This window comes from Platichthys flesus, chromosome 12 (assembly GCF_949316205.1).
Source record: "Platichthys flesus chromosome 12, fPlaFle2.1, whole genome shotgun sequence".
NCBI lineage: Eukaryota > Metazoa > Chordata > Actinopteri > Pleuronectiformes > Pleuronectidae > Platichthys > Platichthys flesus.
The window spans coordinates 15,186,720-15,210,473 of record NC_084956.1 but is presented as its reverse complement, the minus strand read 5'-3'; the positions used below and the strand labels follow the sequence as shown (position 1 = coordinate 15,210,473).

The window sequence follows — 23,754 nt, the reverse complement described above, 5'->3', positions numbered from 1 at the left end:
GAATAAAATGCTCTTTTAATTTGTTTGCTTTTTTGCTGTTATGCATGCACACACACAAAAAACTGGATAGAAGATATATAATGTCAAACTATTTTTATTATTATTATAATTTGTATTGTGTTATTATTATTATTATTCACTGAATTCTCATGTGGCCCTCATTTGATCGGCACACTCTTAGTAGAAGTAGAAAAAAAAGAAAGGGTCAATCAAATTAGAAGGAAATACATATTTTCCTGTTTTTCAGACTGCATATATTAGTCTTGATTCTATTGATATTTTATAAATGTATTTATATTCCTTCCACTTAAGCAAGATTATCCTAGCACTTAAAGGTTCAGTGTGTAGAATTTAGTGACATCTAGTGGTGAAGTTGCATGTTGCAGCTGAATAGCCCTCACCTCACCCTCCCCTTCCAAAGATGATAGACAACCTTTGGAAACCTTCAGTTGTCATAAATGGTGGCCTCCGTAAAGAGGACCCTCTCCTGATGTCAATATAAAGTTTTTAAATATAAAGAGAACATTCTAGGGTAAAGGAAACAACAATTCGTACAATTTAGATGATTAGACACTAGTGGGATTATTTGATATTCAATTGCTGCCAAAATATCCCTTTCAACTAAATCTTATGCACTGAACCTGTAAGTATTGCATGTTACTTATTACTCACTGATGCCCATTTTGACTCTTGCTGTTGTAATATTGCAAAGTTCCCCATTGTGAAACTAAAAAAGGTTTATCTTATCTTATTATCTTCCCTTTTTCATTTGCCCAGGTTTTGATATATCTGGTTCTAAGTTTTCTGCCTCCTATTAGGCCGCTGATTGCCATGAATGACTCAGTACTGTTTTAGACTCTGAGAAATACGCAGGCATTGTGTGTTAAAAGTAAATGCTATGCAGTTATAAATCTCCAGCCGTTTGCCTCTTTAAGGAAAACACGTTTCACCATCGTGGCCTGAGAAAATAGAGTAGGATACATAGCTTTTCTCTATGTAGATATTGTTGCTCCATTCATGAGATTCTTCAAGGACACAAAAGTACAAATTTAAGATATTTAGGTGACCTGTACTATACCTATCATTATATTTTCAATCTAAGACACTTCAAAACTTGGTTTACTGTAGGTCTATGCTGCTTCACATTGAAAAATGTATATACCAAATGCAATAAAGTTATATAAATGTATGTATTCAGCTCATGACTCCCGGTCATCTTAATTCAAAACTATAAATTTAATCTGAAACAGAGGCTCTGTGAATTCGTGGTCCAAGCAGGAGTTGTATGGGTGGACCCGAACAAGCACATTCTTTAATCATAATATGCAGCGTAATGTTGTTTGCTTTGGATCAAGTCAAAGGAGATGAAAGAGTGCTGTTGAGCAATTAAAGGAGAGAGAGAGAGAGAGAGAGAGAGAGAGAGAGAGAGAGAGAGAGAGAGAGAAAGAGCTGGGGCCGGGGTGCAGAGTGCACCCTGAGGGGCCAGCAAGCCTTCAGGGGGTGGCTTTAGTATCGCATACCATCAAATCTCTGTAGTAACAACTTCTTGCCGTTGTTAATGGTGTGCAAGAGGAAAGTTCAGTTTTAACAGACGTGTTATCTGCTATGACCACACAGACTGCACAAATGATTCAGACCCTTTTTTTCTTCATCATCTGGAACCTATAGCAATAAAGTGACCCCATCATAACCTCGAAAATCAAGCAAGTTAACATTTCTGTTAAATGATGCTGATATTTTTAGATCTGAGAAAATAATCCTCCCACAAAGTGAAAGTGAGACCTGACATTTGTTTGAAGAATAATTTCATCTATGAGGGTCAGTTTCCCGAAGCAAAAACATTGTGTTGTAGGGTGAGCAATGTAGTTTCTGTGATTGCTTTTTTTCCGGTGGAATTTCATCTGGTCTCAAATGTTCTGCTCTGGCATCTAGCAGACATGGCAGTTGCTCATTTGGATGAGTAACTCTGTCTGGCAGTAATTGTAAAGTCGGAAGGGAACACGTGATTTTTTGATGTGTTTCAGCACACGCCAGTGGATTAAAGAGTTTTCCACCTTTCTGTTTTTCTGTCGCACACAGTAGAAGCAAACGTAAAAGAATGATTGTGCTGAAAATGGAAAATGTAGTTCAACAGATCCTACATAATCAGAATCATCAATCAAAGAAAACTGATGATACATAGAAGCCAGCACCTTTTGATCACAGATTGTGGATACATTATGAACATCTGAACGTCTATCTGCACCGAATCCATTCAACTTGAGTTCAGCCAGCGACCAGGACGGAATTCCTGCTGCTGCGAGCAGTCAGCGAGCAGGCGTGCTCTGGTGTGAAGAGACATGCTGGATGGCTGCTTTATTATATAGAGTAAAATAAACAGAGGGAGCCGTTGTAACACATTTTGCCAAAGCTACAACCCACAGGAATCCCGCAGGAAAAGACTACTCACAGCGTGATGCTTTTTTTAATCCAACCCCAGAGCTCATTCTGAGGACCCAGACTACACAGAGCACCACTCAGTAAACCACTATTTTCACATCGATACATCACAATGCATCTCAGGACAACCTGCTCATTAGTTTGAATGACTAGTGGCGACTGTGATTAATAAAAATAGCTCATAATCATGAACAAAAAGCCAAATTCATAAATAAGAGATAATGAGGAATTGCATATATATTTTTAGTCTTTAATTACTAGATACTGGACAGCAGCCAAAACAGAAGAAGCAACTGGAAAACAGACCATAATATGATAAAACAATATAAAAAGTCAAAGACTGTCTTAATCACTCTTTTGTGCAATTTGTATCAACTATTAGTTTTGTGAAATACTGGAGCTTTTGTTACGTCTAAAATTGATGACATGTAATTGTACTCATTACTCCCTTTCTAGATGAGACACAGCATATGTGCATATACCTTAAAACACGCTGAGCCTTAGTTTTAACTTTGTAAAGTTGAATCTTGCAAAACTGCAGGAAGACAATGATACTTCCACAAAGGTCATCAATAAGAAGTTAAATTCCTTTCATATATTCATTTGAGAGTATTATTTGTATTTTTCTTGGGAAACTGCAAAGTAGATAATGGAATCTTAACAGGCCTGCAGACAGGTGTGCATCAGATTCAGTCCGTGCACACGTTCGCTGGTCTACCTCGATTGAGTGACTCGATGACAGTTTCAGGCTCTTTTTTGATCACAATAGCGAGTCACCGCTCACATCTGTGGAACATGTGAGCGCAGTATATGGCCGGACACAGTGAGTCATCTGGGCAGACAAATGTTTGATTGAGAAGGTTGAAAAGAGCCCGCACAAACCACCACACTGTATGATGTGTTCACGTTGAGGGGAGGCAAGGGCGTCAAAGAAGTCAAAGTGATCACAGCACATATTTAACTGATGGGAGTGCCACCAAACAATTTCCTCCTCTATTATTTTAGGTTCATTTACTTTTTCCTTTGTAGGCTGCATTGAGAAACAATTTCTCCTGTGCCATAGAGTCATGCTAAACATGGGCATCAATGGAATTATATACAAAACCATGAAGGGACAGTTAACTCCGAAACATTCTAAAACACACCGATCAGACCAGAGCGCAGAGCAGATGCAGACACACATTTTTTTGTCACTATTTTATTCGCTATTGGAATATTTTAGTGTACTTTCTAATTTAGTATGTTTATAGATTTATGTGGGGGTGGAAATAAAGTGATATGTCGACACACGTGTGACTGCAACTTGACAGGGGAATTGTTACGGCTCCCAGAAATCACCTTTAGAAATCCTGAACAGGCTTAAACATGTGTTTTATAGACGCACACTGTCAAACTTTATCTAAGGCTGTTTCCTGTAACACTTTTATTGTCATTGGCAAGTTATTAAAATGACGCAAGCAGCGAATATTTCAGGGCCTCGAGGACCGGTTGCAACAGGCACTGACTAAAAACAGACATTTATAAAACCATCATTACTCAGACCCATCACAGGGCTCAAGGATATTGACACAAGAACACATATAAACAATTACCATTATTATAACCTCCATAGCCTCTGGAGAAACTTAAAGTGAGGGATCGCTTTGTGTGTTTTTTTCTGGGGATAATTGTCCCGCTTGCCGTAATTATGTTGCTGTGATCATAGGTGGAATATGAAAAACATACGTCCCAAGCCAACAGCAGATCAGACAATGCCGTGTTGTTGCCAGTGACTTTTAGGTACACGGCCATTGGCTTAATCTCCTTCTTCTGTAACCATGACAATAACAGTTGCCTACGCAGGCTTACACAAATAGATCCTCCTCTGTTTGCAGTTGACAGTTCGCCCCGCAGAAACAACCACTCACTGGAAATGGGAGGCCAAGTTTTATTTTTGTGCAGCTCATCAGACATCAGAACAATGACTAAGCCACAATGATTAAATAAATAACGTACAATATCTCGCAAATGACGCTGTATGTATTTAGTTCAAATCATGTCCCAATTGAAACACAGCCCAGATGACACACGTACCATCATTGCAATCATTGTTAACTGAATCCAGGAATCCACAATATAACATGTAGTGACATTTAATGACTGAGCCAAAATCTGACAAGGTTGGTAGAGCTCCATCGCAGATTTAGTTCAGACCATCAAAATCAAGGCCTGTTGAAATATTTCTATTTAAATCCTATTTTTTCTCGTATATTCAACTCTTCAACGTTTCGTTTTTATAGTTACAAAAGAACCTAATCCGGTGAGCCACATGTTTGCATTAATATCTTGACAATTATTACTCTTTGCTCACCAAGGAACATACAAATGTGTGTAAAAAATGTTGGTTTATAATACACATAATTCTTCTTTGGGCCTTTTGTTGCAACTTTTTCCCCACCAAATCTAGATTTGACCTGGAGTGACCCAACAGGATTAGGCCTGTCACAGCCACACAGTGTCTTCACTCACTCTGGATGGTTACACCTCTATGCGATCCCAAAGAAATCCATGAACCAATGAAGATGACAGAAGGGTCATGACATCCCACCGCAACACGTGCAAATATTAACAGGAGAGTGAAGCAGATCAATGAAGAATATAGTGCACAGTCCAGAGAAAAGGTGTGATCAGACAACAGATGTTGAAACATCTCTGTGAGACCACTATGACTTTTGATACAGTAATTGCATGAATAAATATATTGGAGCTCCTATTAAGGATTTTTAACCTGGGTTCTCTGATTTGATTGTTGTCCATCTGCCACTAAATATATCCCATTTAATATAAAACACTTTTTTTTATTGCTATTGCAGCTTTTACAATTATTTTACAGTATTTCATTGTCAGGATTAATATTTTCTTTCTCGTATTTTCGGCTCATCAGTTAAATTAAAAATAAAGCTGTTGTAAACTGTATAAAATGAGCTATACAAATAATTTAGTTGATTCAATTTTGAAAGGTTAATCTTTATAAGATTAGTTATGATTCACGAGCCTCTTCTGAGACGTTGTTTGACATAACTTCCCTCAGTGTCTAAACAAAATCACGCACACCGTGAAGAGCTGCTGATAATGTTGCAAGATTGACATCTAGTGGTTTGGTTTGAATAGTACAGATGAGAAACTGCAGCTGTCACATTCGAATCAGACCCTTGTTTACAGGACCAGAGAAGGTACTTCACAGTCTTATGAACAATTCTATCGTAGTTTTAATAAGAGAAAAACCATGAACATCATTCTTATATTGTTTTAATCGTTATTAGGTTGTTAAATTGGAAGCTTATTAAAGTATAATTCCATTAAATTAAAAATGTTAATTAATTAATTTAATTAAATATAATAAAAGGGCAAATTATGAATTTCTGTACAAGATAAGAGCTGATTACTAGTTTTTAATTTCCTTAAAACTGTCAGCCGCTCAATGAGATAATAGATCTTTAATTTGACGATAATATGGGATGACTGGTGAACACTGTAGGAGAATTTCACCACAGTGGTCGAAAAAGTAAACTCTGCGCATTCAAATATGAGTTTGAGATATAATAAACCCATTGAGCCCAAATGGAAAACATCATAGCTTCAGCCTGTACTGACAGTTTGTTGTTTAACTGTCCGTGGACATTGCACTGATGTCTTCTTTGTTTTTCTTTCTTGTTTTTTTACTAGTGTTTTCACATGCTCGATTTGCCTTAGAATTGCCCTCTGGGGACAAATAAAGTTGTTTTGAATTGAATTGAATTGTCTAAGCTATAAATGAATTTATACAAACATTTTAACTTAGTTGTAGTGGCTGATCTGTGTCAGTATCAATAATTTCCATATTTAAAACTGGATGTGGATCAGTGTACAGCTTGGATGAAAGACATTTTCCACTCTCAGCGGTTTCAGGAGCAGATGGGTCTGAACCGGAGCAGAGCGAACACAACAGATGACAGACGGTGGTCTCTGGAACCAGACCCTCACATACGACAGCCTGACTTACTGGTCTGATCTGGTCCATCCAGCCAGATACTGTCTTCTGCCATTGACAGGGACAGGTTACCTCTGTGTCCAAGTGTGGACACAGAGGTAACCTTAAGCAATTGTAAAAATAAAAACAAAAAAAGTAATAAAAATATTCCATATGTGGTAAAAATGTAAATAATCTCACCGAAATCATGAGCAGGGGTCACAGTAAGACGAAGCATGACAATTACACAGTCATTAAAATGGAATGTCAAATCTCACCAAGTGAGATCCTTTTAGAACACTGAATCAAAACATTTGACCATCGTATTTCTTGAATCCTATTTCAGATATAATAATAATAATAATAATAATAATAATAATAATAATAATAACAACAACAATAATAACAAAGTATTAATGTTATTATTGGTACTTATTTTGTATGCGTTATGCTGGTTTTGTGTTTTTATTTTTAGCCCTAGTCTATATTTTATTGCTAACCTGTTCTAATTGATCACTTATTTCATGTCTTTGAATTTATTGTAAAGCACTTTGAGCTGCATTGTATGAATAAAAGGTGCTGTATAATTAAAATGTGTTATTATTATATTTTTATATTTATAATATAATGAAGGATTATCTTATCTCATATTATCATGTGTCTTGTACTTTCCTCTGCATGAGGATGAACTCCTCTGTGATATATTTTCACACTGATTTCTATAGAAACACAGAGAACCGTTCCCTGTCTGACTCCTGGTCTATGTCCACTTGCACAAACAGAAAGTAAACCCCCGGCTCCAGCAGCCTATCACCGCACACGGCATGAGGACGAACCGGCAGCAAACAACCAATCACGCCTCCGCTTTCTGCGGCTGCCGTGTGACTGACACTCTATTCGAACCAATCACCCTCGCCCTCCCCCGTCCTCACCAGCCAATCACCGGGGTGGGACTTGTACACATAATGTACGGCGCAATCACGGTAGGTTGAGCCTGCCTAGGTTCCACAGCCGATTATTTGACAGCTTCACAGGTGAGACCAGCGTCCGGAGGCTGTTTCACTTTCACATCTCCGGCTTCGCGCGACTCTTTTTTTTTTGTCTCCTGGAGAACTCCTCTCTGTGAGCCTGGGGTTGCCACAGTCAAAAAACAACCTCTCGAAGTCTAATCACTCCGGCAGCATGAGCAAAAAGAAAAAGGACTGGAAGACTGAGAGAGGTAAGGCTTGCTTCTGATGAGGGGGGGGAGTGAGGCTATCAGCATCCCCATGGCAGACAACATGCATGTTGTTCTAAACATGCCGGGAGACTGACAGCCTCCCTGACGCCCCATCACTCTGCACACTGTGACTGTGCACATGTTAACATCATGCTACCACTCTTGCTTCCTGCTGTGCTGTCAGGCTCCACATCCGCAACAACACACAGGGACAACAGTCCACACTGCTCCCTGCTCGTTAGCTTGGATTCCTGTGTGAGGGGCTTCTACTTCCTGCTGTCATTTACCTGTGGCAGCAACACACACACACACACACACACACACACACACACACACACACACACACACACACACACACACACACACACACACACACACACACACACACACACACACACAACAACAGCAGCAGAGTTGCAAACAACTACGGGATTCCTGTAGCCACATTGTCTCACCTCTGTTTGATTGACAGAGGGATAGAGGGGTAAAGCAGGGATCTCCTTTGAATCCTTTGTTTTATCAGAAAGCCTCTCCTGATTGTACCTGACATTTAATTCATTTAATTTGATTTAAAGACAATCATTTAAAATAATTGTCGGTCCTCCAGAGCTCTTATAAAGTAATACAGTTTTTAAATATTTGATTCCTTAATGTTTGCAGTGCTCAGGATTTCATGACCTGTCTGTTTTGTTTTGTAAAGCACGAAGTCACTTAGATTTTGACAAGTGCTCTATTTAAGAAAAGGTATTATTATTATTCATATGTTACCCATAGATACGTTCCATTCATTCCACCTCATCCATTTATGTAACAGAGCCAGTACACGCTACACAAGGGCCTTTGAACTTTTAAACCTAAATGCAATGTGTGATGACGTTCAACACGCTTGCGTGCTTTTTGACATGCCAAACTTTATTTCATTTTGGGGTGAGTCAAACAAAAATGGCTTCCTGTGATTGCCCTCCTCATTGGCTGCAGGGGAGACCCTTCAGCAGGGGACCTTTCCTCAGTTAATGACTGAAACAAAGATGGTTTGTAATCACTGGTGACATCTTTGGCAAGTTGATAATCAGAATTTCAGGGTGGGTCATTTTTTGTGTGTGTGTGTGTGAAATGCCACAGTTAAGTCACGAAGCTCGCTGACTCACCATTTATTTTTCTTGCGAGTGTGGGGAACCTTTTTTTAATAATGGTTATTAAAATTCTCTGAGAAGAGGTAATAATTAATCTTAGCCTGTCATTTCCAGTTTTAGCCAGGTGCCAGCAATAGAACGAACGCCACTAAATCACATTTCTTATTCCGGGCATACACCCCTCAAGCTCAGATTGCTCTCAGAGGAGATCGAGGCAAGTTAAAAAGTGAAAAAAGACCTGTCGGCTGAAATCGTTATATATTTTGCACCACCAAAGAATCTTTATAGGGAATCGTGTTGGCGAATAACATGCAGAATTTGACTTGGTAGTGCAGTTTGGCTGAAGTTGAGGAGCTTTCTTAAGAAATCCATCCCTCCATTATCTATACCGCTTATACTTTAAGAAGGAGCTGGAGCCAGTCCCAGCTGATACTGGGCGGGAGGCAGGGTATCTCCTGGACAGGTCGCCAGTGCCTCGCAGCACCGAAATACAGAGACAAACAACCATTCACACTCAAATTCACACCCACGGTCAAGTTAGCATCTTCAAATAACCCTAACCCCAATCTGCATGTCTTTGGTCTGTTGGAGGAAGCCAGAGTTCCCAGAGAAACTTGAAAACTCCACACAGACAAACCGTACTCTAACCAGGAACTTTCTTGCTGTGAGGGGACGGTGCTAACCACTGCCTCACCGGGCCACAACCCTTTCTTGTACAACAACGCAGTAGACAAGGAATTACAAAACAAGATCGTGGATATCTATGAAGTTTCTCAGTCATCTAGGTCTCAGTATTCAGAAGTTGTACTAGTGTACATAGGCAACTGGACTTGCTTGTGTTTCTTGAAGACGTTTCACCTCTCATCCAAACAAAAGCAAGTCCAGTCGCCTCTTTATACTTGAACAACCTGTGAAGAAAATCTTGTCAAAAAGGAGATTTCATGTGACCAGCAGTCGTATCTCCTTTCTGCTTGTTATGAGTAGAACTTGGTCCGGGGAGATCCACAGCAGAGCAACCTGGCCTTCTCTCCCTTCAAGTGGAGACAGATCATATGGGACTCAGCATCAGTGATGTGGTGGCTCGAGTGCAACACAGCCGTGCACATGCACACTCATTCTGAGTCCGTCCTGTTCTCATGGCAATTAGCGTTAGCTTGGGGATTCTTCAGCGACTAAAGGTTCAGCAGAGTAACGAGGCGTTTGAGTGTAAGTCCAGGGAGCTTTGCTGTGGTCAACCTCAGAACTTCGATTCATCCATGTAGAATAAAAGCAGCCTTGGTAATGGCACGAGTGGGCAAGAGGGAGAGAGAAAACACAGAGGATGGAACGGATATCCCCCCCCCCCCCCCCCCTGCAGAAATACCTTTTGATGTAAGTCTGACCTACAGTGGGAAGTTGCCAAACTGATGTCTGTATATTCAGTTTTTTACCAAAACATTGTCGTTGCTGCTGCCTGAAGATTACAAAAAAGGTTGTGTACGAGCCAATTCCCATAGCTTGTAAACACAGCACGGAGTTCCTGTGATGTTGGTTTTTTGTTCTAAGTGAAGCATCAGAGCCTCCATCTCACTGTGTAGTAAGAAGAACCCAGTTTGACCTGGTCTTGTTAACTGTTATTGTAGCTGCTGTGTTTTGCTCCTGTGCGTCGTCCTATCACTTCCAGTTTACTCTAACGGTTCCACAGAGGAGAGGTTTTGATTCACCTACACTCTGCGCTGCTGTGTGCGCCGGGGTATCATGTGGCAAAGAGAGCACATAATTAGGATGAAGCTTGTTTTGCAGAACAGCCCAGTGCTGTCTGGAGAAGCAGTAGAAAGCAGAGGTCCTTTTTTTTTTTCTTTCAGTCAGTGGAGCTGAACACAAGCTGTGAGGAGTGAAGAGGTCGTCCAGGGCAGAGGTGAAGCACAGGGCTGGAGGATATGGACACAAATTATACCAAGATTAAAAATGGATATCAATCAATATTGATAACTATCACGACCAATGACACATTTTTGTTTCCTTGAAGTGTAAAAAAGGATTTCTGCTCATGAGTGAAAGTTTTGATTTCTTTTTTGAGCACAGAATGACCAGCAGCAAAAAAAAAAATTGTGAATCTGAGGTGAATCATTTACACCTTCTAACTGTCTTCACACTATGCATTTATATCGATATATAAATTTAACCTTTATCATATTGCTATCGATGGAAGTAACATTGCAGTAATTACAGTTGTTGTTTTATAGCACAGCCCCAGCCATCAGTTGTGTGATCTGCTAATGTAAAGTAAATGCAAATTAAAATCAAGAACAACCTAAACAGCAGAGTTCAGCTCAGGTAACCAGGAGCATAAATAAACTTCATTATGACAAAGTAAGTTTCTCTTTGTTCAGTACTTGACAATGGGGGGAGTGAATCACTGCACAAGGAGTTCATCAGCAGCCCATTAACGTTCTTTAGCAAACTATTTATAATAAAGGCCCATAGAACACCTGGTGCTGGGGCAGAGCAGTTGCAACAAGGAACAACAAACGGTTCAGAGTGTGCTGAAGCTCAGACACGGAGACTCAGTGCTCCTCAGCTGAGAGTCGTACAGAAGCAGTTTCACTCCAGCCAAACCAAACTGCCTCTTCCACTAATTAACAGCCTCAGAGGAGCGGCCAATGAGTGACACCAGCAGGGGGTGTCTGATTGGAAGGAAAACCTGCATTGTTTTGAGTCTGCATGGCGGAGAACACTGATGTGTACATGGAGCCAGGTAGACGCACTGGTGTTCCAATGGTTTCGATGGAAAGCAGTTACCTTACTGGTGTGTGTTTGAGTAGATCTCAGAATCCCATCAACGGTTGATGTGCTGTCCACGCGTTTTGTAATTTGTTGTGTTTTATTATTTACTGTTGCTTTTTCTAATTTGACGTTGTGGTTCTTTTTTTTCTCATGTCACTGTACGTGTACTATTTGTCCGATTTGTAATAGACACCAAGTTTTTGCACATTTGTGTCCTCTGCACGTGAAAGTATTTATCCATAAACAGTTTTTCTACTCGATATTGCAATCATCCTGGGCCACTGCACTATAATTTATAAGATTTCTATACAAACCACTACAGTGAAAGGTGTATAATAATCTACATACTTATTTGTATTCTCTTGTATACCTCATTCTGACCCTCCTGCTGCTGTAACAACTGGATTTCTCCAGTGTGGGTCAATAAAGTTTTATCTTATCTTATTTGCTGTTGTTTTTATTTACTTGTTTTGTTTTTTCTTATCTGCCATTGTACTTTGTGGGTTGTTGTGTTTTTTTCTTTGCGGCTGTGATTTGCAACTAAGGGCCGCAGTAGTCACATTGTCAAAGATCACATTATTAAGGATGTAATTTTTCATAAGGTAACTTTAGAGAGCTTTTTAAAGAGCTATGAAGAAGCGAGGAGCAGGCCATGACACATGATAGTGACGATGGTGGTGGCAGTCCCTGTTCAGTGGAGCGGGATTGTGGGGACAGGGCCTGTGAGTTATACATTGTGGATCAGTTAAAGTAAAGGAGAAGCACTGAGAGACAGTTTGATGTGACATTAAGAGAAGAAATGGAACAATCATTCATTCATTTAGGAAATGATTCAAGTGAAACGTTTGTGACCTTCACTGGAAAATGAAAGTTACACGTGTTATTTCCCATCTACCTCGGCACCGACTTTATTCCCAACTTTCTTTTCTCTTTTATACTTCACTTTAATATGCCGACGTTATTCTTGCTAAAATGTATGAATACTCTCCTCCTCAGAGAGACTGCTCCGTCTGGATCAGGAGGAGAGACGCAAGGAGTATCGTCGTCAAGATTTTATATCCCTGGACAAGATTCCATCCTGGAGAGAGGAGAACACAGGTAAGAGAGACGGCTTCTCTTTTCGGTTAGTTGTGTCTAGATTAGTGTTAATGTCTCATCTTAAGTATTTTGTTCATTCTTGTGCCACGCAAACCAAAATCCTCCCTGCTCTGATCTATGGAAGAGACGTAATGGAGGGAGGTAGAAGTGTTTCTGTATCAGAGAGGCTGAACAAGGCTCATATTAATGTGAGATCAGGGTCACATGGATATGGGGCGATTCTCCTAGTTGCACAGGATATGAGGCAATAGATACCGAGCAAAGGAGACTTACAAAACATTGTGAAATGGGATGAGCAAGGTTTTAAGAAATATGATTTGGACGATGGGAAAAGATGAACTGTGGATGTTTGTAAAAAGTAGAATAGGTTTAGATAAATTATGTATTGTGAACCAACTGGATTAAATTAATGGAGGAAATACCCTCAACCCTGCATACTCTAACCTGAATTAAAGCTAAGTGTTTTTATAAAGGGAGCTTGTGACAGAAATGAGTCAGATGAAGTATTATGAAAGCCACGAGCAGGGTGTTGAACACTCTGAACTTGTAGGTTACAGTATTTTGGGCATAGTATTTTTACATTGCCATGTTTCTATTTGGATAACATAAACATCGATGCTACAAGATGACTTCAACTTTAAGTAAGTTGTTTAAGTAGGACTGTCCAGTAACCTTACAGCCTGTGCAGTAAGAGAGCTTCATGTCTTGAAACAATCAGCAAACCTCATATACACTTAAAATGCTGGATTGGATTTCCTTCAGGTACTAGCATGTTAATGGTTTCTACAAAGAAAAACAACTTTAAAACAGGTTTCAGTAAAAAATAATCTGTCAGCCTTGGATTTATTCGATCAGAATTCCACTCCCCCCCCCCTGTCCCCACACACACCTGGGAAGCTGATGTACTCACAGTTTTTCACATTCATACCTCTATACCCTTCTCGGGCATAAGCCCACACATAACATGGTATTAGCACCTAATGCTGCAGGGAGATGATGTGTAGAAAAGATTGGACGCTTTCAAAACATACGGCAGTTTGTGGTTGTCGCAATTTGTGTGACTCACATAAAACCCGCCCAAGCTGGTTGCTGTTCAGTGGAATGGGGTAAACGGAAAATTGTTTTGAATGATGTTGGTGTTGACACCTGCTGTTGAGTTTTTCTCTATTACATTAAACAGGCTATTACCAGTTTATGTGGCAGCTTGAGAGGCTCTGAGCTGACTTTCATTTTGACTCAGCTTTACGAGGAAACGAAACATGATAAAAAAAAAAAAACTAACCTGTCTGGTTATCCACAGTTTTTACTTTCACTTTTAAGAAGGAGGGAAGACGCATATATGAATGAAGACTGAAAGGGATATGAAAGGTCACTCATTATCTACTCACCACTATGCAGAGGGAGGATTGGGTGAAGGGTTTCAGGGGTAAACTGTGTTGCAGCTAATAGAATTAAAGTAACTGGTGACTCCTTCTTCAGATGTAATAAAACAACAGAAAAATACTAATGTTCTGAAGCCCTGACATTCAAATTCAACTCGAAACGGAGTCATTTACACCAAGTTTTCAGCCTGAATGTCCTCTGATATCCTCCTGTGGAACCTACACACACTGCACACAAGCTCTGGCCCAAAGACACGCAGGGGTTTGTGTTGTTTATTTGTTTATTTAGAAGGATCATTAGCTCTACCCTAAGACAGAGCTACTTTTAGTGGGGTCCACATTTAAAACATACATACAGATATCAAATATTTAAAACATACATTACCATCGCTGGCATCGCTACATCCACTAGCAACGACACTTCTAGGAGTGGACTTTAAGCTTTAAACCTGGTCTTCATGATGCTGTATGGAGGAAGGTTTTATTTGACGTTTAAAGAACCGTCACCATTTACTTGAATTGTATTGGAATTGCTTGCAGTTCTGTCTACCTTTTTTTATTATTAGAATTTCTATATAATGAAATGTGTACAACATTAGATTAACAAATTATTGTTGATCTCCATCGTCAGCATCTTCATCACCTTTAACCGAAGACTTTATTTTTCCGAGCTCATGTCCGAACATTTCATGAACCCTCTGTCAATTCAAAGAAACATATATTGTGTGCATGCTTTGTGTGACACCTCCGCATGTTTGTATTCTCTCTTAAATTAATGGTACAATCAAGTTAACTTTTTGTTCTTCAGCCGATGACAAGGATGAAGGAAAGGAGCCGACGGGTGGAGGAGGGCTGAGTGATAAAGTCTCTCTCTATAAAGGAGACATCACCGGCCTGGAGTTGGATGCCATCGTCAATGCTGGTAAGGACTTTGCTTTGCTCTTTAACCAGCTTCAAGGCAGTTGAGCTGCTAAATTGTCCTTTGCTGCCCTCTACTGTTAGGATTCAGAAAGTGCCAGTTCACAAGGAAATGAACCAGTGTGTTAAACTGGCCGTGTGGTCTTGTTGCTCTGACCTCCCGTCGACTGAAATCTATTGGATGTATAGATCAAATAGTTTTCTTATTAATTCTTAAACTTGTTGCAGTCCCACACCTTTGTTCTACATCGAGCCAGAGGAGCACACGGTTAAAGTCTGAATTCATTTTACATTTCTTTGCAGTTCTGTTCATCTTGTTTGTGATTAACGTGGAATATGTATGCTGTAAAAGATTCCACTGCTGCTGTCGGGGAATCCCGGGGAAGGATGTAAGAGAGAGGGTTAACAGAGCTGCCTTTTTCCAGAGATTTGTGCCGCAGTTATGTAATCTTCTGCAGTCGACTCACAACCTACACACATAGTCAGAGGTGGTAAAAGATTGCTTTACCTGTTGCGTCTGCAGCTGATGCTCTGGACCATTTTGCAGCTACAGTTTAGGGTTGACAATCCTACACCGAAGCAGCAGCAGCAGTATATTAACACTGTGTACTTCTGCTTCCTGCTGTTTTGTTTGAGAATTTGTCCTTCCTGCTGCAGGGTTCTGAAAAAGAAGGCACCCACATAAGGCGACTCAGACGTGTGCATCTTATGCGAAATTGAGGCTCTGTAATTTATGCAAAATTAATAGATGTGAAAACCAGACTGCGCCGTCAGATCAGGCTATTTGAATTTATTCCATTATGTAAAATCGCAACAAGCTGAGGAATGAGTTACATGACATTCTGATTCTTTTTAAGTATTATTTAAAAAAGACAAAGACATGTGATGTAGGACACCTGACACACAGCGAAATGTCACGGCAATCCTCTGACTTTATCACTTTGACCTTTTTGCAAATGAAGCACTTGTAACGGTTATTATGAATTTAATTAATTTGTTTGTGCTGAGTTTTATGATAACTGCGACGTGTCTTAACTGTATTGTTGTACCCTACTTAAGTATACATGCACTATAGTCACAGATTAATTCACTGTTTGTATTTTTTATGGCGGGAGTAATAGTATGTGGCAGGTGTGACCGACACTTTCTCCCTATATTATTGCAGACAAACAGTTTTAGTGCTTCTCCTTTTAAAGTCAACGTTTTAAATCAAGGTTAAGGCACTGGTAAAAGGCAAGCAGTGTTTTATATCAAGTTACTGGAGAACGGGGCATATGAGAATGCAAATAAGGTTCATGAAGGAGCATTGCAGGTTTTTTTGTTTAACCTGTTGAATACTATTGCAGCAGAGGCAGGTCCTTTACTTCAGCAGTTAATGCAGCCAGACGTCCAGACTCTGATTGAGCCACGTATAAGCCGGGAGGCAATTTGTTCTCTTCAGCCGGCTGTCAGAGGGACTGAGCGGTGGGAATTTTAAGAAGGTTTAAGAAGGTTTCAGCAGTGGGCACAGCTCATGTCCTCAAACTGCAGCGCTGGTTGGAAAATCTGATTTAAAAAAAACTAAAAATATAGTGTCGGACTTTGTTTCCCTCTGTTGTGTTTGAATGTACATTTTAATGGGAATTAAATGATCTAGGGTGTGTTTTCTGGGTCACTGGTAACAAAAGACTTTGCAGTACGCCAGCCTGTTACATTAATTATGTTGCAAACTATTTCTTGAATAGGCTGGACATGCTCCGGCTGAAGTGGCTCTTGTCCAAACTTTTAGTGACTAACGGGTCCGAGCTGCATGTGAACAAACATCGAGGATGTTGGCCGACACACTCCGATAAGATCTCTGGATGGCGCATTCAACTTCTTTCGTTTCATCTATTCACTGCTTGCAATCTCCAGCCTGCGGTACTTCCATTTTTTCTCATGCTGTTTTCCATTCAGGCTTGGGGCACGCCACCTGGAGACTGCTGCGTACGAAGTGTGGGACTTTTTAAACACTGTGAAATTATTAGTTTTACCTTTTAATAAACTGTCAGAACGTCTTTCTCTCACAAGTGAAACATGGAGTGCTGGGATACTAATTATGCAAATTGTAGGTAAATGTTAAGGTAGGTGTGAAAGACATATGGAGACTTTGAAGGAGTCTTTTCCTCTGCTTTAGGTTATTGTTCCTTTTGTATGCTCAGTGGATATGATACGGACGAACACAGGAGGAGGTTAGGGCCTTAATCCTCCCTGGCAGGGTTTGATAATTCAGTAATTAAACCAGTGTTATTGTATTATAAGAGACATAATATTGGAATTTGGTTATTATTAACTGTTTTCTTATCTTAAAGAATGTGTGAAGATCACTGGTTTTCAAGTGAATTAAGCATAGCTCATTGTAAAGAAATAAGTAAATCTGTGCTTATTTTAATTATCAAATGGTATTTTGAAAATATTCAATAAGAAAATTCTGGCACATGGTTCTGTCACAGAAGTTGTATGCAGGTTGCAAAGGAGAAATGTCTGTGATGTTTAGGGGGAAATGGGCCATCTTGGTTCTGCTGTAATGGGGCCTGCCTATAGCTTTTAGAGGGTGTCAAGTTGCTTTATGTCGCCCATTAAAGTTTAATTATTGGGCTCATTGAGTTTTTAATTCTTCCTTAATTCGGTTTGGCTGGAGGTTGGGCAGGAGGTGCTCAAACTGTCACCTGGGTGAGAGCCCTGAGAGAGCGGGACAGGAGAGGCCGTGGTGACAATCAGTGATCTGCAGGGTTGGAGGGAAGGATGGCCATATCATGGGAGGGTGGTGTGGGCTGCAGCATCCACCCCCAGCAGATGGTCTAACTCACTGTCTGTACAGGTCTGCCATTACCCTGCATGAAATGTTAGACCCACTGTGCGTATGTTCCTACTCCTCCTTCTGTCTTTAAAGGATGAAAGCAACAGGAAAATCACAACTTTATTGTCTTTATGTATAAAATACTTTCTTCCCAGATTCTTATACAGGATGTATTTCTATATTATGAATAATAGCTGTAGTATGTTGACTATGCAGATGACAATTTTGTATTGTACTTTGCGTCGACTGTATATAAAGATGGACCACACGTCTCCACCTCCTCCACCATCCAGAGACGCTGCCACCCTGAGCCCATGACATTATTTGGAGCCAGAGTCTGTGCAGTAGTGATATGCAGATGGAGCCTCGATAACAAGGTCTGAAGATTCATGCACTTGACCGATTGTGAGTCAGTCTCAGCTGTCAATCATGACGTTTCACCCTGTTTTTATGTAACATTGAGATGAGGATTATGAGCTATACTAAAGTTAGCCACCAGGGGAGCAGTCCTGTTGTCCATCTTTATATACGGTCTGTGGTTCTGGGATATTGACAAATGCCCAGCAGTTTCAATTTGACTACTATCTTTGATAGGTTTTGTACAAGGGAAGATGGAAAGAGCTGATTAACATAGTCTGTTCCATCATTGAAGAAAACTGTAGGGTTCAATAAAAGTTGAAAGGGGACTCCAAGTGGGTTTTAAATTTGATGTATGCCTTTTACTGTTACTATAACATGGCAAACACTGGGTAATGTCCTCCATTTTTCACTCTGTGCGCCGAGTTCATGCGAGTGTCACCATCCATCTCGGATCAGGATGAGGTTGTAAAGATACGGTGAGAAGTGGAGAGGTCTTCTCTTATCGTGATCACTATGGTAATTATGCAGATCGGTTGCCTCCTAATCCATTACCCACTGTAAACCTTTCCCATCTTTGGTTATAGATCATTTTTTACAGGAGCCAATTCAGAGTCCACAGGGAATCTGGTTACGAACACTATAAAGAAGCTGAGGGGGCTGAGTGTGAGAAAGGCAATTGGTATTCAGCCGAATGGAGTCTCTCCTGCCGCAGTCATCACGGGTTTGACGAGAGTGGTGACCCTCGGAGGGCAGAACAACATGATCCAATGGAGATTAACTTTGACTTTTATACGTTTTTCTTTTTGACAATGTTTGCCTTTGGGGTTGGTTGGCACAAAGGCGGAACTGTTCACCTTTATGATCTGTCATGAAATATTGTTCAGGTCAGACGTCAACATGCTCCGGTCTAGTCAATACTGATTAGAATAAAACATTATTCTGCGGTCGGAGCAAGGTGACATGTGCCGCAACTCTTGTTATGTTGTCATGGCTTGTAAGTGGTCAATCATCATAAAACTCAATGTTAAATCCTGACCAATCTGTTAGCCAACTATTTGACTGAACCCTTCTTATGTGTATTGGAGACATTTTATACTTCTCTCTTTCCTGTATATGTCGGTATCATTTTGATTTCAGGTGTCATCTGCACAATGCACGTCTAGTGGGTAGTCGAGCACAAACCTAACAAAGCCGCTGAGAGCAGAGACCGACATTTCCTGAAATGCGCTGGAAATAGATGACCATCATAACAGCTAGCCAATCAGAGAAGACTGGGTTTATTGGAAGTGGGCCTTAAGAAGACAGGAGCTAAAACCAAGTGTTTCAGACAGAGGCTGAAAAGAGGAGCTGCAGCAATGGACAGAATCAGGGAAGTGATGCTTTTTCAAAATATTAGCATTGGTCTGCTTTAGAAGCTCTACTTACTATATATGACAACTTATTCTCCTTTTTACACCGTGAAAGCCAATACTCACTATGCTGTGGAAATTTAAATGTACCTCCAACTTGTTCATATCCTGTAGTGATTGATAATAACTTTTTCTTCCTCATGTTTGGGGATCTTGTCGGCGTAGACTCTTCATTAGATTTCCTGTCAGGCCATGGATGTGCCGCACAAGCACTCAGTCCCTGGAGAGTCTGGCCTCGACGGGTCTATTTGTCTCTCTGCAGTTTCACACCCTGTGCTATAACCTCCGTGAGTGATGCAGCCACGCTCGCAGCAATATGACTGCGATCCAGGGACCTCTCACTCTGTTCTCGCATTCACCCGGCTGCCAGGTCTGCAAAGTACACACTGAGACTAATGCACACACCTTACCATAACTGCGACCAAGACTACACGCCTAACCACAAGCCCTATCCTAACCTAAATCCAGCCGTGGCCCTTAAACCAAGTCTTAAAAATGTCCTCACAATGTCGGTTTCGAACAAAAATGTGTCCACCCCCCCCCCCCCCCCACACACACACAATACATTAGAAACCATGACAAGACTGTAACTTCTTGGGCAAACTTGTGATTGTTGCACTGTCACAGCAAGAATGAAAATCAATGCTCCTGGCCGAGAGAACTTGCTGCTCTGTTGAACAGTGAAATGACTCCGGTGAGTGGGCTGCACTGGGTCCTGCACTAAAAGGTCCAGTTAATCATATCAGGTCTGAGAGAGTTACAGCACCAGGACAGAGGTTCTCCCCGTCATCAGTGTGCGAGTGTGAACTGAGGTGACAAACCAGCTGGAGAGCCTCCTCCCAGTGTCCAGATAGTGTGCAGCCTGTCTCTGTTTGGTCAATCCCACTGCTGTTTGCCTCGTCTCTTTGGCCATCTAACGCCAACACGACCAAAAGCAAATAATTTTTCACGATGTGTGACTAATGGAAAGTAATCACGGGATTATTATTGTCGGTGTGTATCCAGCTGGCACTTAGAAAAATGTCTCCCATTGCTTGGGCTACTTATAGTCTATGACCATACTGAGTGTTGGAAGAGAATTAGTCTCCCTCCCCCCCTTCCTTCTCGGTCACACATTTAGAACGCAGCTGACCCCCCTCACTCTCCAATGCGCACACCTCAAACACAAACACAGCCACACAAAGCGCTGTGTAGTTCGTGAAACCGACTTTGTGTCTTCAGGGACAATTGCCATTGCTCATGAGGAGGCCCGTCATTCAGGTCCGGTCCTCGCTCGTCTGCCCGGGCGACACGGCCCTCCATTGTTGTCAAGGTCACAAAGTCTGTTTGCATCCGTGTTTTTCTTCCTGCCCCCTTCCTCCTACCACTGTTCCAGCAACCCCCCCCCCCCCTCCACCTGAAACAATAATTTCTAAACACCCTGCCCTACGCTGCACACGCCAGATCCCATCCATCACTCCCGTGAGTAATTGAGAGGTTATTCAGATGGGAAAGTGGAAAAAGTCTCTCACCACCTTCTTTTTTCTTCTTTCCCACACAAGTTGAGGAAATAGGCTGCAGAGGTCATTTAAACGACTTGGAAAGGAAAGTAAGTAGTTGAAACAAAGTACATTCTGTGCCAGCGACAGGATGGGTTGTTGGTCGGCAGACCTTAAGGGAAATTCTTTTGGTCCTCTAGGATGAACTGATTTTGGAAGTCAAAGGTCAAGGTCACCATGACCTCACATCTGGCCAATTCTTTCAGATGCTGAAATCTCCTTCCTAATAGGATACAATTATGACGTTAAAGCATTTTAACCTCAAAAGGTGGTAGGTCATCTTTACTGTGAAATAATAAGGATCTGTATAAACACTATTCTGGGAATTATTCAATACTGTAATTAGATCGGATACTGATTGGTGACCCTCAACTTCGGTGCCCAACTTGAAACTGTGGAGATTTTATAGAGCTCCTGTACATGAATAATCTCCACTTTAGATGTTAGCGTTTCTCTTCTGCAACATCCACAACAGTTGAAACTTTGTCTACCAAACTTCTTGCTCTATCAGAATTAGATTTACTGGCCAATCATATGAACATGTAGGAATTTAACTTGCATCTCAGTGAACTGCAGGACTATATACAGAAAAAAAAATTGCTGTATCACATATATCAAAATAATAACACTTGATATATTTAATTAGACCTCAACTATGTTTTAGGATTCAGGAGAGAGAAATAGATGTGAGCTGCATCTTGACTAGTTGGTGGATGCATGCAATCATGAGACGGTTTTAAAAAAATAAAAAGGGTAAAAATGTTATCCTAATAATTATGTGAGTGGTTACAAAATGGCCATTATAATAACATCTTTCAGAAAAACAAAGCAAGATAATGGTTTCTAAGTGGGTACTTAGTGGTGGTAGTTGCAAAATGAATCATGTCTTACCACACACACAAAGCTGGTCTGCCTTTGTGTGTGTGCATGGAAATGGTTCACTGCTCTCAAGCAGAACACATTTTTGTAGCAGTATAAAGTTTTAATTTAACAGGTTATATAGCAGGCAGACCTTCAGCTGAATCCAATGCATAAAGCTATCATGTTGATTGACCTATAGGGGGCACTGTGGCTCTACCCTAGTATCACTGACACGGCTCAGTTCAAGAAGCAGGATGACTGAGCCGGTTCTGCATTTCAGATGGATAAATCCTGTTTTTCTACTCCCTCTTTACAGATGTTTCTGCAGAGCTGTTTGCACTGACAACTGGCAATTCCCCCCCAAAAATATGTAAAAAAACGTTCTTCTTCTGGAGCTCAATTCAAGGTTCTGGATGTTACAGTATTATTAGCATAGAGGAAGTGAGACTGGCTGTGTGCCGCTTCTTTTTGAGTTAGAGATGTGCAGATATGGCGAGTGTGCAGTTGCATGCATAAAAGAGGGGGTGAGTTCTTTTATCTGCTGGAGATGCTGGCTGAGACGAGCCCTCCACTGACAGACTGGAGTGCGGGTGAAAGGAGAGGGTTGTCGAAATCAACCCCTGACTGCTGACTGTGTCTCCGCACAATGCCGGGGCAGTGTGCTCTGCATGATCGTCAGCAGGCGATTCACTGGTCTTCACAATGCCCCACTTTGAACACCAGTTCACCCCCCCCCCCCCCCCGTTCCTGCCCCCATAACGTTTTTACTTCAGCTCTGTCATTTCAGTTTCAGTCCGTCTCAGTTAATCTCTCGTCCTCTGAATACTGTAAACCTTAGCAGGAACAAACAAATGCAAGTCGTGTACACAGAGAGCCCAGGAAAAGTGTGCACCTTAGCAGAAATACTGATGAGCTGCTCGGCTGCAGGCCTGCAGTGGCAAGGTTTTCTATAATGGCCTCCTATGTATAATGGCTAGGTAATGGTAATGGCGCACGTAATGAACAACATAATGTTACAAGTAAGTAGAGGAATACAAAGCACACATTTTGGCCTGGGCATTTTCCTTGAGGGATGTCACTTTCTTTCACCAGACACTGGATTTGATAATGTTATGCTTTAGGGTTTCAGCGGTTCAAATAAATCCATAATTCTGGAATACGCGGTCTTGTTGTCGCAGAACTAAAATAATCCAATGCAGCGTTACTGTGACTAAGTCTCTGTCACTTTTTCACCTAGGACATTGCTTTATAGTGCCCCCCCTCCCCCCACCCTATTTTTCCTGTGTACTAAACAGGAAAGTCACTCCGGAGAAGAAGGCCTCTAACCAAGTGAAATGAAAGAGCGTGGTGTTTGCTGAGTAGCTTTAAATGAGAATACAATTTCCTATAACCCAGGGCGGTTCATTCAAAATTTGTAGGCATTCAAGTTTGTCTCAAAGCTGAGCAACCAGGGGCTGTGTTCATAAAAGCAGCTCTCAGCTGGCCATTTGAATGCGTTTTGAAATAACTGATGTTTCTCCCCCAGTTTTCAAAGTTTTATTTCAGAGGAATTCTCGAAGGGACGCGACGCTGTTACATTTCCAGAAGCTTATTCATGAATGCCTCTCAGGCGAAAGTTTGCTTCTAACTTAGCAATTAGGGAAGAAACACGCAGAGGAGAAGCTATTTTACCTCTAATATACAAAATATTTCTCTCAAAAAACTTTTGAAGACATTTTGCTGGAAGTTTGCAAGCATAGAGGGAACATCTTGGCAGTGTAGTAATGTAATAACAACCATGATGCTCCGAAGCCTTAAGTCAATATGGTGAATTTAAAAGAATAAA

At 41.0% G+C, this 23,754-nt stretch overlaps 1 protein-coding gene across 3 annotated transcripts in view; it reads left to right on the top strand.

The window, feature by feature from the left end:
• Window positions 1–7,409: 7,409 nt before the first annotated feature.
• macrod2 (mono-ADP ribosylhydrolase 2) overlaps window positions 7,410–23,754 on the top strand; it is a 403,426-nt gene continuing 387,081 nt past the window's right edge. For 2 of the 3 annotated variants that reach the window (XM_062401313.1, XM_062401311.1), the window contains exons 1-3: window positions 7,411–7,646; window positions 12,542–12,643; window positions 14,834–14,947. In XM_062401313.1, coding sequence (XP_062257297.1) covers window positions 7,610–7,646; window positions 12,542–12,643; window positions 14,834–14,947 — 253 coding nt within the window. In that variant the 5' untranslated portion in view covers window positions 7,411–7,609. Of the gene's footprint in view, window positions 7,647–12,541; window positions 12,644–14,833; window positions 14,948–23,754 lie in introns of all 3 variants that reach the window. The other variant, XM_062401312.1, reaches the window with a different exon arrangement.